The 13,486-nt window shown below is 51.2% G+C and overlaps 10 protein-coding genes across 10 annotated transcripts; 3 read left to right on the top strand and 7 right to left on the bottom strand.

Moving 5' to 3' along the window:
- Nucleotides 1–114: 114 nt before the first annotated feature.
- Nucleotides 115–1,299, bottom strand: BDZ99DRAFT_573626 (uncharacterized protein). Its single transcript, XM_033728305.1, has 2 exons — nucleotides 1,080–1,299; nucleotides 115–1,030 (listed from the first exon to the last, which is right to left on the bottom strand). Exons 1-2 carry the CDS (start codon nucleotides 1,122–1,124, stop codon nucleotides 233–235), a joined length of 843 nt encoding a protein of 280 aa, XP_033573898.1. The 5' UTR covers nucleotides 1,125–1,299; the 3' UTR covers nucleotides 115–232.
- A 675-nt stretch (nucleotides 1,300–1,974) lies between these two features.
- On the top strand, nucleotides 1,975–2,352 carry BDZ99DRAFT_523490 (uncharacterized protein; the record flags this gene model as incomplete). Its single annotated transcript, XM_033725807.1, has 1 exon — nucleotides 1,975–2,352. One exon carries the CDS (start codon nucleotides 1,975–1,977, stop codon nucleotides 2,350–2,352), a length of 378 nt encoding a protein of 125 aa, XP_033573897.1.
- Nucleotides 2,353–2,497: 145 nt separating this feature from the next.
- Nucleotides 2,498–3,380, bottom strand: BDZ99DRAFT_523489 (uncharacterized protein; the record flags this gene model as incomplete). The annotated part of the gene is made up of 3 exons (XM_033725806.1): nucleotides 2,498–2,589; nucleotides 2,650–3,200; nucleotides 3,259–3,380. The coding sequence occupies 3 exons, from the start codon at nucleotides 3,378–3,380 to the stop codon at nucleotides 2,498–2,500; spliced, it is 765 nt and encodes a 254-aa protein (XP_033573896.1).
- A 700-nt stretch (nucleotides 3,381–4,080) lies between these two features.
- Nucleotides 4,081–5,966, bottom strand: BDZ99DRAFT_465683 (uncharacterized protein). The gene is made up of 3 exons (XM_033720607.1): nucleotides 5,356–5,966; nucleotides 5,196–5,300; nucleotides 4,081–5,118 (listed from the first exon to the last, which is right to left on the bottom strand). The coding sequence occupies exons 1-3, from the start codon at nucleotides 5,789–5,791 to the stop codon at nucleotides 4,343–4,345; spliced, it is 1,317 nt and encodes a 438-aa protein (XP_033573895.1). The 5' UTR covers nucleotides 5,792–5,966; the 3' UTR covers nucleotides 4,081–4,342.
- A 45-nt stretch (nucleotides 5,967–6,011) lies between these two features.
- On the bottom strand, nucleotides 6,012–6,921 carry BDZ99DRAFT_465681 (kinase-like protein). Its single transcript, XM_033720606.1, has one exon. It carries the CDS (start codon nucleotides 6,781–6,783, stop codon nucleotides 6,061–6,063), a length of 723 nt encoding a protein of 240 aa, XP_033573894.1. The 5' UTR covers nucleotides 6,784–6,921; the 3' UTR covers nucleotides 6,012–6,060.
- A 1,326-nt stretch (nucleotides 6,922–8,247) lies between these two features.
- On the top strand, nucleotides 8,248–8,770 carry BDZ99DRAFT_500954 (uncharacterized protein; the record flags this gene model as incomplete). Its single annotated transcript, XM_033723769.1, has 2 exons — nucleotides 8,248–8,270; nucleotides 8,324–8,770. The coding sequence occupies exon 2, from the start codon at nucleotides 8,324–8,326 to the stop codon at nucleotides 8,768–8,770; it is 447 nt and encodes a 148-aa protein (XP_033573893.1). The 5' UTR covers nucleotides 8,248–8,270.
- Nucleotides 8,771–9,264: 494 nt separating this feature from the next.
- Nucleotides 9,265–9,817, bottom strand: BDZ99DRAFT_88219 (uncharacterized protein). The gene is made up of 2 exons (XM_033728992.1): nucleotides 9,754–9,817; nucleotides 9,265–9,667 (listed from the first exon to the last, which is right to left on the bottom strand). The coding sequence occupies exon 2, from the start codon at nucleotides 9,628–9,630 to the stop codon at nucleotides 9,331–9,333; it is 300 nt and encodes a 99-aa protein (XP_033573892.1). The 5' UTR covers nucleotides 9,631–9,667; nucleotides 9,754–9,817; the 3' UTR covers nucleotides 9,265–9,330.
- A 144-nt stretch (nucleotides 9,818–9,961) lies between these two features.
- On the bottom strand, nucleotides 9,962–10,803 carry BDZ99DRAFT_573622 (uncharacterized protein; the record flags this gene model as incomplete). Its single annotated transcript, XM_033728304.1, has 2 exons — nucleotides 9,962–10,652; nucleotides 10,721–10,803. 2 exons carry the CDS (start codon nucleotides 10,801–10,803, stop codon nucleotides 10,253–10,255), a joined length of 483 nt encoding a protein of 160 aa, XP_033573891.1. The 3' UTR covers nucleotides 9,962–10,252.
- A 353-nt stretch (nucleotides 10,804–11,156) lies between these two features.
- BDZ99DRAFT_523484 (uncharacterized protein) lies at nucleotides 11,157–11,750 on the bottom strand (the record flags this gene model as incomplete). Its single annotated transcript, XM_033725805.1, has 1 exon — nucleotides 11,157–11,750. One exon carries the CDS (start codon nucleotides 11,748–11,750, stop codon nucleotides 11,157–11,159), a length of 594 nt encoding a protein of 197 aa, XP_033573890.1.
- A 1,376-nt stretch (nucleotides 11,751–13,126) lies between these two features.
- BDZ99DRAFT_465679 (uncharacterized protein) lies at nucleotides 13,127–13,486 on the top strand. The gene has a single exon (XM_033720605.1). It carries the CDS (start codon nucleotides 13,241–13,243, stop codon nucleotides 13,430–13,432), a length of 192 nt encoding a protein of 63 aa, XP_033573889.1. The 5' UTR covers nucleotides 13,127–13,240; the 3' UTR covers nucleotides 13,433–13,486.

The following is a 13,486-nucleotide window of genomic DNA, read 5'->3' as shown; positions in this document are numbered from 1 at the left end:
ATGTTACTAGGTTGCAAGAGGATGGCGTGTGGATACGGAAGAGAAGAAAGGGTATGAGGAGCGTTTCCTCGTCAGAAAGCAGGAAGTCATCCGACAAGGGTAAATATGAACGTTAGGAATCAAAACATTTGATTGTCAATCATGGCTCCTTTCTTGAATTGTGATGAACGAGCTCAGATTGACAAATTGAGAATTGCCGTCCATCAAACAAATAGCTTCGTATACAGGACTGTTACGGCTCCTTACATATGTCTGCTACAAGTGACTGCTTATACTCATCCCCCAAACGACGGAATTCCGTGACGCGATATCTCGCTGCGGCGCTTGAATATGGCACACCTCTTCCCATGCCCCAAAAAACAAACGCCAGCGAAACGTTTTCCAGCCCTCTCATAGCATGCAGAGGTTTGAGTAGCCACGCGTATATCTTCGAGATATCATGAGGACGTAGACGTAGGTTATGGAGCAAACGCGGCGGTAGCTCGACTCTTATATGAAGCTCTCGGAGCCGGCTCTCTGGGTGACTGAGCCACTTCACCAAGGTCGGCAACACCTCATCCACCAATGCGCAATCGATTGGATCTATCCCTTCCAGAGCTTTCAGTACGGGCTGTGTCGGGAGTACAATATGCAGCCGTAACGCCTTTATAGCCCACAGGCCTGGATGAGGGGAGGCCAATCCGGCATGAATAGCGGCAGTCCGAATGACGGTCCGTGGATGAAGTCCTATGGATTCATTGCACGCGAACATCTGGTATTCCACCCCGCCGTACCATTCCCCGAGGGCTTCGTTGTAGATTGTCCGGCATGTGCGAAGAATGACCGGATGGCACTTCTCTCCATCATTGCGAAGCGGCTTGGGATTGTAGATAGTCCATGGCTCTACTGGGTTATTTGGGGCCAGATATCGGTATATGTGTAGACGGAGTTCTACAGGAAGTTCTAGGAAAGGGAATGAGGCGGCTGTATGCTTTGCATTGGAGGCTGGCGCTTCAGAGGACATTGCTTGTGTTGTGGATGATGATTTTTCCTAGTAGATTCTTAGCGATAACACTCGAGTGATTGAGGATATCACTTACAGTATTTAAGGAGCCTCGTCCATGTAATATTACTTGAGAGAGCATGGTGAAGGCCTAGATGGCACGAGGGGCATGAAAAAGGTGGCACTCTAATTCTAGGACAAGCTGTCTCGTGGATACCCCCGTCTGCCACTGCTTGAGGTGCTGTAATACACTTTCAGAAATCTATACGGGATGGAAGCTCTTCACTCTGCGCTATGTTGAAACTTGTTGAAGCACTTCAAGCAGTGGTAGACAGGTGCACCTACGAGACAGCGTGGTTGATGAGTGTCAACAGAAAGTGGCAGTCCAGAAAGTGGCAGTCCAGAAATCCGCGAGGTATATACACACTCTAGCTGTTTCCATGCTTATTTAGCACCGCTTGAGGTCCTCTAGTATGCTATTGTTATTCATGAAAGACCGGCTTTGGCAAACCTGATAGCTCTCTTGGCCACCTCAGACGGTGTTGAGCTGCTGAGTGTGCCACCTTTTTCATGCCCCGCGTGTGAGGCCATCACAACACAATTTAGCTAGCATCATGAACAACGCATCTCTATTCGCGGTCTACCCGTAGTCTAAGGCTGTGGTTCTTTGGCTCGGTGTAGAATATTGTCCCGCTTGGCTACCTTGTTACCCAGGAAATGTTCTTTTCGGGACGCATCAAAACATTCGCAGAAATTTTAGGTAGAGTTTCACCGACCTCTCATCCATTCTGGCTACTGTGTACATGTCACTTAGAAGGCCTCGTGGCTCGTGATTACTATATTTGTAATATCTCAAAGCAGAACGTGATATCACGCGCCCGGAACACGCTGCTGTGCCGCTTCCCATTGTTCCACCGAGCCCCATCGGATAGGCACAACTTCAATCGAAAACTGCAACTACTCCAAGAACACAGTCTCGAAAGCCCAAAGCCATGATCCTCGAAACTTTTACCCGAATATTCGTCAATGCAGACGCGTTGCAAAACACCGTCGAGACTTACACGTCTCTCCTTGCAGGGCAGCAAACGATGCGTTTCTCATATCCAGAGACGGGCCTCGAGCTTGCCGCAGTCTCGTCCGAGCACCTCAGCGTCCTAATCATTGCCGGTTCTGCAGAGCACATTGCAGCATTCACAGAAACTCGCCTCACCATCAAGGTCGACCGACTGGAGCCGTATGTGGATATCCTCGCAAATGCTGGGGCCACTCAATTAGATCAGATCCAGAAAACGCCTGTGGGCAGAAAGATGCGATTTCGACATGCGGACGGGATGGTGGTGGAGTATGTGGACCATGAGGCGAAGAAATAGCGGGATTTTACTGTTTGAAATCGAGAAGTAGAATCTGCGTACCCCCTTAACGAAACGGTAATTGCCCTCTTCCCATCGACCCGTCCTTCCTTCAATAAAAATGTTAATTGGAGAATAAGTCACCTATTCTAATCTATTATCTGCTTCAATGGTCGGAAGTCCGAGGTATCCTGGGTGACACGCGTCTCTCAAACCTCACCTCTCCACCCATTTCCGGACGCCTCTCCCTGCGGCGAGCTGCAATAGCACGAATTAGCCTCACGGCGACCTCATCTAATTGAAATGAGGTGAACATACCTTCCTGGGCAGCCATCTGCTGTTGATACCGCTCATACCCCCTCATCTCCGCCTCATGGTCTCTAGCCCTCTTCCTCTCATAATACTGATTGATCTCCCGATTGCGATCAGTCTCTATTCTATCCTGCCGTTCCTGGCGCTCTCTCGCTGCCCTCCTCTGTTCCGTTGTCGGAATTCCTTGAAGGGGATCCCTATCGCGTCCTCGTGACGTATACCGCGGCTCTCTAGCATCACTGTTGAGTTTGGACGCAACGGCGGAGAAGAACCCTAGGGATTCGCTGGCAGACTTTCCCGCGCCATATGCCGTGGATTGCTGAGAGGCAGCGTTCACGCTCATATTGCCGTAGTTCTGAACCGCATGACCGACTTGCTTCGCACCCGCTTTCTTGAGGCCGAGCGCTGCGCTTTTAGAGAAGCCCCATTTGGCGCTGAGGCCTGTACCTTTTGCAACAAGCGTTGCGGTTACGGGGTCGACAATTTTGGTTAGAGGAGGGAGGGATACGGGCAGAGTCTGTTGAAAGTGGTGCTCGAGGCTGGTGTTTGTGCGTTGCCTGGAAGGAGGGTATCAAGCAGGATTTATGCTGCCTTTGGGCTCAGCCTTCCACTCACCTGTACAGGGTATGGATGTTTTTAGTCTTTGCTCTTATTGGATAAAAATAGACGTTCGCGTAACTCGCGTCCTCTATTGGCCTTTCTTTTGTAGGAGGGGAGTGTGGCGGGGTATTCGCCATAGGAACTCATAGCCCAAGACCTCGGATGCGTGGACATGGGATATAGGCTGCCAGCTCAGCCTTGAAGGTGAGGTCGCATTGATTCGAAATCAAAGTAAGGCACTGACATTCCCAGCAGAGAAGCTCTTTGAGCCTTGGCTTTTGGTTACGCATCGTATGCGAAGAGTTAAACTATAAGAACATATACGGCGTGGCGTCCCTTCCTGGCTAATGGCTTAATCATCACAAAACCGTATGTCTATCCTTCCGTTGTAGCTAGCTTCCTCCCTCACTCATCAATCAATACAATACTTGACCATCCACAAAGCCGCTGCTGAGCCACTCTCCCTCAACGGGACGGGTATATTACACGATCCTAAGCCGAGCTGACCTTTGAACCAGTACTCCGAACGAAACCGTTTCCCTTCCATTCGACCACCTATTCATCTGATCTCAAACACCTCTGCTTTGATATCATGCTCATTTTGATACTTGATCGCCTCACCATCCATATAGCCATGAACATAGCACTCTCCAATGAGCTGGTAGTAAACACCATTAACCCTCTCTTTCCGCTTTGATTCCTCATCATTTATCTTGCGTTTCTGGGGCACTAGCTTCGAGTTCGGCTTCGGTTTTAGAGGAGGAGCAGTCTTCGGCCCAGCCACAGCTTTCGGTGCTGAACCGTTCGCCTGTGACACATGCGTCTCCGTCGCCTTCCCAGTCTCTTCATGAAGGTCCCTCTTTCGTTTCCGGCTCTCCCTGAACCCTTGCTGGATCTTGGTTGCCGCTATCTCCCTCTATCGCGCTACTTCCATCTCGTCTTCCGCCTGCTCCTTCGCCATCTCGTCAACCGTTTTCTCAAACCTCCTCAAAACCACAGGAACACTGCATCCGTACAAGATGCATATCAAGTCGCCCTCTTTGACGTCTTTACGCACAATCCCCAAATCACCGTTCCTCGTCCGCATAAGGCTCCTATTCTAGATCACTGCCTGGACCCTGCGAAAGAACTCCGCAACAACAGAAGACCTCACATCATTGATCAGCTCCGTCGTATTCAAGCTCCCGCTCGGAAGCCCCTTCGTAATGCTCTCTTTACACGCCCTCGCATAATATTTCGGCGCATCCCGGCCAAGTTTGCCTCGATCTGCGACTAAAGTGCGCCAAAATTCTTGCGGCGGGTCATCGTTGATGTCCTTCCGGCCGCCCTGAGAAACCCATTCTTCGTGTATGTTGCCCGATTGAGACCGTATTGATACTTTGCCAACCTGGTCGAGCACGAACCCGAGGACATACATGCTAAAATGGCCCTCTCGCTTTCGAAATCTGAGCACGTCGAAATTGGCTCCCCGATTTCCAGCGGCACTGTAGTTCCGGTGGCTCAGGCCGGGGAGGCCGACGAGGGGATCTGCGTTCTGGCGGCCCATCTTTAGCTCGCCATTGGGGTGCGTGTACATGGCGTAGGCGGCGCCGGAGAGCTTGGGGATCCAGGAAGGCATGGTTTGGTCGTCGTCGACCTTGCTGGGGAAATCATCGGGCTTGCTGTGGCCTTCTCCCTTGATCTCAGGCTTCTTTGGGGTCGGGGTGGGTGCCCAGGGCCTGCAGATGATGTCGAGAGCTTGTGTTCTGTTCTCGGATTGGCGGATCGAGAAGAGGATGAACTCTTGGCAGATGGCGATGAAAGGGAGGCTGTAGTCGACTTTGTAGGGCTTGGCTTTCAAGTTGCGGTACCATGCGTTTAGATGGGCCTTTGCTGGTATGGCACTTGAGGCCGTGTTTCCGTGGATGACGGCGATTGGGGCGGTATCTTTGGCGAGTGCTAATAGCGAGTAGATTGTATCTCTCGGTTCCGTTGCCTGGAACACAAACAGCGTAGACACGAGGTACTCCAGACTAAGCAAAGGCTGGCGCTTCTGACGCTTCGACACCCGAAACAATGTTCGTTCAGAGCCTGTCCCAGTAGCATCAACAAGCAAGCTCACACCAAGCGCAGACACATACTGAAACCACCCCGGCACATGATAGAACTTCGGAGCCATCTTCATCACCTCCGAAAGCTTGTGCGTCGTCGTCTCAACCTCGACGAATAACTGCACGGCATCCGAGAAGTTCTTCCACGAGATAGAATCTTTGCCGCAGTATATAACCGCTTCATTTGCCAACGCAATCTCTTGAACCACCCAGCGCCGAGAGAACCACGGCCGTTTCATCAGATTCACCATCGCGCCCCACTTGTGACTGTAGGCGATATCTTCACACAGCTCATCGAAGCGCTCAATGCGAAGCACTTCGTCTTTGATGAAGTCGAGCGCGATTTTGCTGTCCTTGTCTGCCGCGCCGATCCAAACGCATACGCTGCTGGCGAGGCCGTAGATCTTCGACATAATAGGGACCTGGTGATTTTTCTCGTCTGTGCTCTTCTGGTTCATGCATAGCGAGTCGACCCTAGAGAGAAGACATAGCAAGTCGTCCTTATGCTAGGCAAACTCTCTATAATGTGCAACACAAGCGAGCCGGCCACCTCATCACCTCCACGCAATCAACAGTGCTCACCATTTAAAGCAACACATTTCCAGTATCTTACAGCCTTCAAAGATCGTACAGTCTCAAATGATTAACACTACGTGGAGTGCACGGCTCTCCCTGCTCCCCTTTCCCATCCGAAAATGTCCTCTATCCACCCACATTTCCTAGGACCTTAGAACAACACTCTCCTCACCGCAACAAAACCTGCCAAATCCCATTTCTGTGGTGCTGTACGATCCATCCATTCCCGCCAGTTTTTGTCGTTAATAGGCTTGTGAATTCTCAAATATTCCCAATAATCCGGATACCAACCTGCAAACTCCCAATCAATAAGCCCAGTAATCTCGTGAGTGTGGTAGTCGACCATAATGTTTCGTGGTGCTATGTCGCCGTGCGTAAAGACAGAGCTCTGAGAGTGAGGAAGCATAGCAAGTATCTCCTCTTTAGTATATCTTCGGCCATAGAAATGGTAGTAACGTTCAAATATCCGAGCTCGGACGGCAGCGTCATTGACAAGAGGCCGAGGAGGAGACTCCAGATCCTCGACATACACGTCCTGGCTGCAAGAGCCGTCGGCCGAGCAAAGGAAGAAGTTGTTAAACTCTGGCGGTTTCAGAATTTGGCGAATCTTTCCGATTAGGCTCCAAATGTCGTAACAGAGTCGCTCCTTTGTTTTCTCATCAAGAGTATCCCAGAGGTCCTTAAGAGTCGATCCTGGAATAAGACTCATAAATAGGTCGCCACCCAACTCAGAGTAGTGAGAATATAACACCTCAGGGACTGGAACATCAGACAGTTTGCCCACGAGCCTTAGAGCAGCCTCCTCCCGGGGGAGTACTCTACTGCCAGATTTTGAAATCGCGTCATCGTCAAGTCGTGTTATGCGAGGCCCCATTTGGAGTATCACGCTCGGGGGTCCGTCTGGACCCCATTCTGGGAGTGGTGCCGCTGGATGTCTTAGTTCTGGCCTTGCTGAATGTTCTTCGGGAGTGGTGTCCATTGCAGAAGGAAAGAGGAGGCAAGTGTGGTAAGGCAGAGCGCCTGTAGTGTAGCGATCTAGGTAGTAACCGTGCCAGCTGTCGTCGTCTGAGTAGTAATTGTCATGAAGATGATTAAATTATCAAGTCGAGAAGGATGTGGGGCGTGTCTTGTGGTGCAGAAATAGGTGGCCTTGCACGAAGGGGCGCGGCGGCGGCAAATACTCGGGGGGGGAGTCTCAACATTCACCAGGCAACCTTGGTCATGCCGAAAGACGGTACGACGTCCCCACTCCGTGTGGGCTTAAGCCATTCAAGAAGCGCTGGTCGACCGTCTCTCCCGAATGCCTCGAATCTTTCAAGTGAGGCGCGGTTGGTAGGTAGACTTTCTATCCTGATTCCTGGCCAACAGCGTGATGTTAGTGTCTGGGGTCTCCAACATTCGCCAAATGAAATAATCAACAAGCGACAAAGCGGTCGACGGATTATTGAGCTATGGTGAACTTGAGCGATCCATACCGGGTATAAGGATTTCTATTTATACGTGGTACTCAGGTAATTATGATTTGGAATATTTACTGACTCCCAAGCCTGTCTCTTCTACGCGTTTCCAACGTCTCACAAGAAAGGCATAGATCGGTTGCAATCTGCTTTGTTTAATTTGCCCCATACCTCTGGCTTGTTTGCTTTCTCCGGGTCAGAACTAAATAGAAACTCCAGGGCTCAACACGCGCAAATTGCGAGCAAAAGTCTATAGAGTTCTCTCTTACATCGGACCCGAATTCCGCCACCACAACTACTCTTTTAGCCGTCATAATCGGGAGGTTGGAACATTCAAAGAGAAGGTATTTGTAAATGGAATGCACCACACAAATATGGAATGAAGTCACATTCTTCTCTAAGAATACATAATCGCTGCGGCACAGCAGTCTATTCTCCATCAGTACTAGACCGGAGAATGCCCCATGGCGATATCCTATCAATCTACAGCCGCTCGCATCTCTGAAACCAACCCTTTTCTACGGTCGTGGCGTGGGAGAGCTGGAGCAATCAGGTCGAATGCTCTTGCACTTTCAAGCTGCAGCATGCAGGTGGCGACTGAGTAAGCGCTATATGAGACAGCATATCTGATAAACGGAATCAGTCCTTGCAATAACCTGCTCGGGTTTCCAATTAATCTACAGCCGCCCGTATTTCTAAGACGAAGCCTTCTTTGTTTAGTACCTGTCGGAGAATCCTAGAATCTAGAGATGTCGACCTATGGCGATATGATCAAGCATTTATAAGTCCTGTCATAACTGTAGAATTCAGGTCAAACCACAAGACGCGCCTCTAATATCCCCAAACTCCCAGTCACCCTTCAATAGTCACGCTATTCATAAGACCAATTTCGTATATCATCGTAGTTAAGTGACGCTGAGAACATCTAACTGAGATGTAAACGCTGATAAATTTGAGATGGCCGATGTGACCGGATACACGATCAAAAGAGTGGGACTCAGAGAGTTTGCAACAACGGGTGACGGTGTTGCCCACTATTCTCGCCGAATTGGCGGGGCTTGGGAGCCGTATCAAGCCCAAGCAGTAGCCACCGTCGCAACTGAAAGGTCGCCATTGTCGCTCTTCGTTGTTCGACAAGATCAAAGTGAAGGGGAATCACTTCACTGGTGTCTCGTTGTTGGACGCGAAGGCGAGAATCATGGCAATGTATATCAAGTCAAGGGGGATGCTACAGGCATGCGCTACGTCTTTGCGAACCACGTCAACATCTTCGGTTCCAACTCTTTCCGCAACTCATACCGGATAGCCAGCCTGGACTCGACCAGTGCATCGCGCGTTTACGATTGTGCTATCCTAGAACCTCCTCGGGCCGCAAACCAAGCAGCGGTGACGGAAAATTGCTAAGGATGGTCTATGAGGGTGATCTGGAGGCTGGTCGCTGAGGGTATTGTGACTCAAGATTGGTATTCTCATCTCCGTACACTCATGGAACCTGTTTAGGAAGCTCTTGGTATTTTGGAGGCGCATCACTCAGGTTGCAGATAAAGTTCACAATTCGCCTGCACAGAGGCACAGGCCCCCTGTTTCCTTTTTTCCTTTACAAGCAAGGCACTCTCTGTCGGTGAAGCCCAGCAACCCCCCCCACACACACACTGTTGTACCAGTTTGATGTCCAGTTGTGAAGGTTCCTGTTCCTGTTACAGTATTGCGACGCTATTGCTACGTTGCTGTTACATTGCTGTCACTTCCTCCTGTATCATCATGTTACATTTTCTTATCTGTTCTTCTAGACTGCCGTTCTGCCAACTATATATTCGCTCGTTAGCACCTTAATGCCACTCCTGTTCGCTCTATCCAATTGTGCCAGCTACTAGTTGTGAGTCGGATTAGCCGCACCGCTACTAGTTCCACCTATGTTTGGAAAAAAAGCTCAGCCGAATGAAGGCCTAGAGTACCTGCAGGCCCTAGTAAGTGAGGGCCATCTCAATCTTCCTTTTGTTTCTAAGATACAGTTCCTCCACAAAGTCAACACTCTCCCGATCCCTCTTTTGACCCGTCTTAAGCACCGGCGCGGTTCTGGCGCCACGGCCACTCGATAGATCACCTTCGGACACTTGTGCTGTTGCAGTACAGCTAGGAGGAGGTGAAGGTATACTAGTGGTGGAATGGTGGAGCTGGAAGATGGGAGCGTTGGCGCGTGCGTTCATTTCCTGCTCTCCCAGTTGCCAGTGCATGCTCTCCGCGGATCTCCAGGGTGTTTGCATCTCCAAGGCCACCTTTTACCACATCTAGTCTTTAAATCTGTTTGGAATGTTAGTTAGGGTTCAGGGGATGGGCGAAGGGGCAATGGGGAAGGAATGGACTTCGGGGGTGAAGGGTGTACTTACCGAGCATACAGCCTTGCCAGTTTATTCTTTTTCTCCTCGTCCCAGACTGCGCGCTTCTCAAGGTAATTCTGGTATCGAAGTCGGCATGCGATGGCTGATCGTCCTGGAAAGTGCTTTGCGATGTCCTCCCATTTCATTCCTGTTCCTCTGAGCTCGATTATTAGATTATACGTGGGTTATTGCGAAGGTGAACTCTGTTCTATTACGAGTGCCGTAGGGGCAGATATATAGGAGAGTAAGATGAGGCGCCAAATGGGGCGTGAGACGGCTGGAAAGGAAGTGGTGGTGAAATGATAGACAGGGGGGGGAGGGGTCCGACCGCATACTGTATTGAGTTGGTGATAGTTGACCATTGTCAGAACCCGCGTTCATCTCAGTGCTCCCCAAGCTAGCAAGTACAGCCAAAAAACTAAGTAACTACATGGAACTCACTCGACCCATCTTGATTCGAGCAATCGCCACGCCGTCGCCATCTAGTGTGACCTCGCCCTAGGCGTACTCACCACTGAGGGTAGCCAGCCGGGGCGGGCGTCCAAGTCAGGGTTGCGGTCAAGTCTTGGTCAGCCGATACCTTGGTAAATGAGAAGTTGTTCTTGTCGGTGCCGGTGTAGGCGTACATCTGGAGGCCGAGCTGGAAGCCCTTGCCGAAGGAGAGGAACTCGTTGATCTTGGTGACGCGGAGGTAGTACCTGTACCTCGATTTGGCCTGTATCGGGATGCCGTCAGCCGGGTTCGGCGGTGGCAGGTTGATCCACCGGCGCGGCGGATGGGGATGATGAAGCCCGGCCGCTGGTACAGGTCGCCGCTCGCCGTTCGACCCGCCGAGTTGTTCTCGATCCGGATCGTCCCATCGTATGCAAATGAGCCGGTGTATGGCTCGTAGTTGACAAGCCACGCGCCTGTATTGATGAAGTGAATTTGCGGCCACTATGGCGGGGGAAAGCGCGGCGGCAGGATGTTGATCTACGCTTCGTCGCCAGTTTGCCCATTACATGCGGGAGCGGAGGGGATCTTGACAGGTAACACATCTGGGAGGGGTGGGAGAGCCATGATTGGTTGCGTTGAGTTGGAAAGAATACTGATTGGTGAGCGGTATCAGATTGGAGTTAGCAAGAAGACGGGCCAGGTTAACTGAATGGCAAGGGCAAGAGCTCACTTTTATGGCCTTGGATTTTCTACGACGCATCGTATAATTCAAGGTGAGACGCTGTGGCCGAGGGAGCCACGACGGCCTGGCGGTGTAAAGCTGCTCAGCTCTTCCACCATTGCCAAGCAGCAGCAGCCCACACAGACAAGTTTCTGTTACAGAACGAGATATAATTCGTGGAACTCTCCGAGCTGAGGGGGTGAATAAGAAACCGCTGCGCCTGTCCCAAGTGTCGTGGCCGCGTCAGCTGGACTTTTCATGACTTCCACCAACGCCAATACCACCTATCACCTACTGGACTAACAACATTTGTTTTCCAATTTTCTGCGGGTGGGCAATCGCCAACCGCCACCTTGATCATTCCTCCCGTGCTCCGAGGATCCCGATTTGGCTCCTCAGGACGCTGAATGAAAGACCTCAGATTTCTGAGGTACTTAATGCTGGATCGATCGGAATATATGCAAATCGCGTCGACCCATAGCACGCGTGAATTGCGCCGGTCGCGGAGGGCTCTCAGCGCGGCTTCGAAGCTGGGAGGAACGAGCTGGTAATAGTCTTCGCCTTTGTGGCTGACGCGGATCTTTCTGTCCCAGGGAAGGGTTCCCCAGTTCCATGATAGAGCTTCATAGTCTGTCTTCTTATTCTTTGACTTGTCGGCTTTTTCGGGGTCGTGCCAATCAAGGTCGTCCTCGACTAGGTCGCAGAGCACTTCGCCGGACCTCCATCCGCCGGGTCGGAGCTTCAAGAGACGAATGGAACTGGGCTTCTCGAGGTTGGTGTATTTGTACTCTTTCAGTTCTTCTTCCGATTCTTCTGACTCGCTTGATGTCTTTTCATTGCTTCGGCGCATGATGATGGTAGGGTGGGTGAGTTTACAGGGTGTTGTTCTTTTTGGGGAATCATTCAACAAAATAATCCGTACTTATGTTCTCCACCCAGTGCGGCTGAAGGTAAGGCTTAATATTGGCATGGCTTGTTTTTCTGCCAACTCTTAGGGCTCACCAATGAAGCTTGTGATCATCCCTCCGTACCAAAAGATGTGGAGTCTAAATGCGGTTGGACATCCCTCAGCCTCGTTCCAGCCTTGCCGCAGCCACATATCGCAAGCGCTTAGCAGCGCTTTGCCTGTCTTCAAGACATTCCTTGAGTAGACTGATTGCCTGACCTATCATTGGTCGATTAGTAGCTAGTAGCTTGCTGCATGGCGGACAGCACATCACGGCCGGTGACCTAGCGCAGAAACTGAGTTGACCGCCGCACAGCCGGTAAGCCACCTTTTCTGGGCTAATGTTGAGCTAGCTTGAAGATTGATTGGCTAGGAGGCTGCTAATCTCCCTTAAAGTCGTCCGGAAACGCTACCTTACCCGGTGATTTTGGGGCTTGATTTTAGCGCTGGTTCACCGGATATGAGTATATGCTGTAAGTAGATGAAGGGACGAGAGTGTTCGCAGCTGGTGAGGGCTCGACAAGCTTTACCGACGGGAGATGTTTGGACACGGCTGAAGTACGCTAGCGGTCCGGCCCCAGGCCGCCACCGTGAAATGTCACGGATACGAGGCAGAGGAGCTAGGTAGCAAAGAAATTAGGTTGGTCGTTTACAAGAGGTCGTGTACAGCCTCTCTTCACGCCCAGTGGTCTAGCGCTAAACTGTGTCGATCCTGATATACCTCTTTTCTGGGCTAGTACTTAACCGGCTTGAGAATTGATTGGCTAGAGGGTTGCTATTTCCCCCTAAAGGCGCCTGGAGTTGCTCCCTTATACGGGGAGTTTGTGGCCTGATGTCAGAGAATGACCACCGGAAGTGAAGAGAGGCTGTAAGGAGCAGGAAGAGAGGCTCGCATAAGGACGCTATCTAGGAAGGGCTAGAGGCCCGAGCGCGGTGGTACGTGGTAGGCACGTGGGCGTGTGGTCGGTGACGAGTGAGTGTACGGCCGGAGGACGGGGCGGAATCCGTCACACTTGAACACATTGGGGATTCAGACGAGGCTGAAGGGCGGAGGCTGAGATCTGGACATAGATCTGGGATGGAATCGTAGATAGCGATCAACCTTCCGAGATGCCAATCCGAGACTTATATCAAATATGCCTGAAAATTGACGCAGATATCGATTGGGCGCCACTAATAGCACACCCCCTTTTCACTAATCGCACACCCCTTTTTCACTAATCGCACACCCCCCCCTCTTGGCGCTTCACCGCCTTCCTATTGGCTCGGATTACGGCTCCGGAGCCTCCGATTTGCTCGCTTAACTTGCTTATTAATTCCAAATGCTCTCTCCAAATGCGGCCTTGGTTACAATCAATTACATCCTCTTCCTCTCCCTCTACAACACACTCACCATGGCCCTCCAGCCGCCACGGCTGGCGTACTACGCTATAACAGAGGAAGCGCATATTGCTCTACAAGCGCACGCATCAGCGCAGGCCTACGGCCTAGCAAAATACCGTAGTAAACCAGACAGAGTGGATATACGAGCATACCTCCAGGACGCATGCCGACAGCTCCGCCGCCAGCACCGCCTATTTCTGTAGTCCCTCGTCCAGCTCCTGTCGCTCGGAATGCCTATCAGTCGACAGCTACACCGG

Source organism: Mytilinidion resinicola (assembly GCF_010093595.1).
Source record: "Mytilinidion resinicola strain CBS 304.34 unplaced genomic scaffold BDZ99scaffold_15, whole genome shotgun sequence".
In the NCBI taxonomy this organism is placed as follows: domain Eukaryota; kingdom Fungi; phylum Ascomycota; class Dothideomycetes; order Mytilinidiales; family Mytilinidiaceae; genus Mytilinidion; species Mytilinidion resinicola.
The sequence above is the reverse complement of the archived record's forward strand: the minus strand, read 5'-3'. Positions and strand labels throughout refer to the sequence as shown.

Bases quoted from the DNA above. Each gene is read 5' to 3' on its own strand.
- BDZ99DRAFT_573626 (XM_033728305.1), bottom strand. From the start codon at position 1,124: ATGCTCTCTCAAGTAATATTACATGGACGAGGCTCCTTAAATACT. The intron at 1,031-1,079 runs GTAAGTGATATC...AGAATCTACTAG, and splicing joins GACGAGGCTCCTTAAATACT to GAAAAATCATCATCCACAAC.
- BDZ99DRAFT_465683 (XM_033720607.1), bottom strand. From the start codon at position 5,791: ATGAACCAGAAGAGCACAGACGAGAAAAATCACCAGGTCCCTATTATG. The intron at 5,301-5,355 runs CTGCGCTTGGTG...CTCTGAACGAAC, and splicing joins GGGGTGGTTTCAGTATGTGT to ATTGTTTCGGGTGTCGAAGC. The intron at 5,119-5,195 runs CTACTCGCTATT...CAAGTGCCATAC, and splicing joins ACGGAACCGAGAGATACAAT to CAGCAAAGGCCCATCTAAAC.
- BDZ99DRAFT_465681 (XM_033720606.1), bottom strand. From the start codon at position 6,783: ATGGGGCCTCGCATAACACGACTTGACGATGACGCGATTTCAAAATCT.
- BDZ99DRAFT_88219 (XM_033728992.1), bottom strand. From the start codon at position 9,630: ATGCAAACACCCTGGAGATCCGCGGAGAGCATGCACTGGCAACTGGGA.
- BDZ99DRAFT_465679 (XM_033720605.1), top strand. From the start codon at position 13,241: ATGGCCCTCCAGCCGCCACGGCTGGCGTACTACGCTATAACAGAGGAA.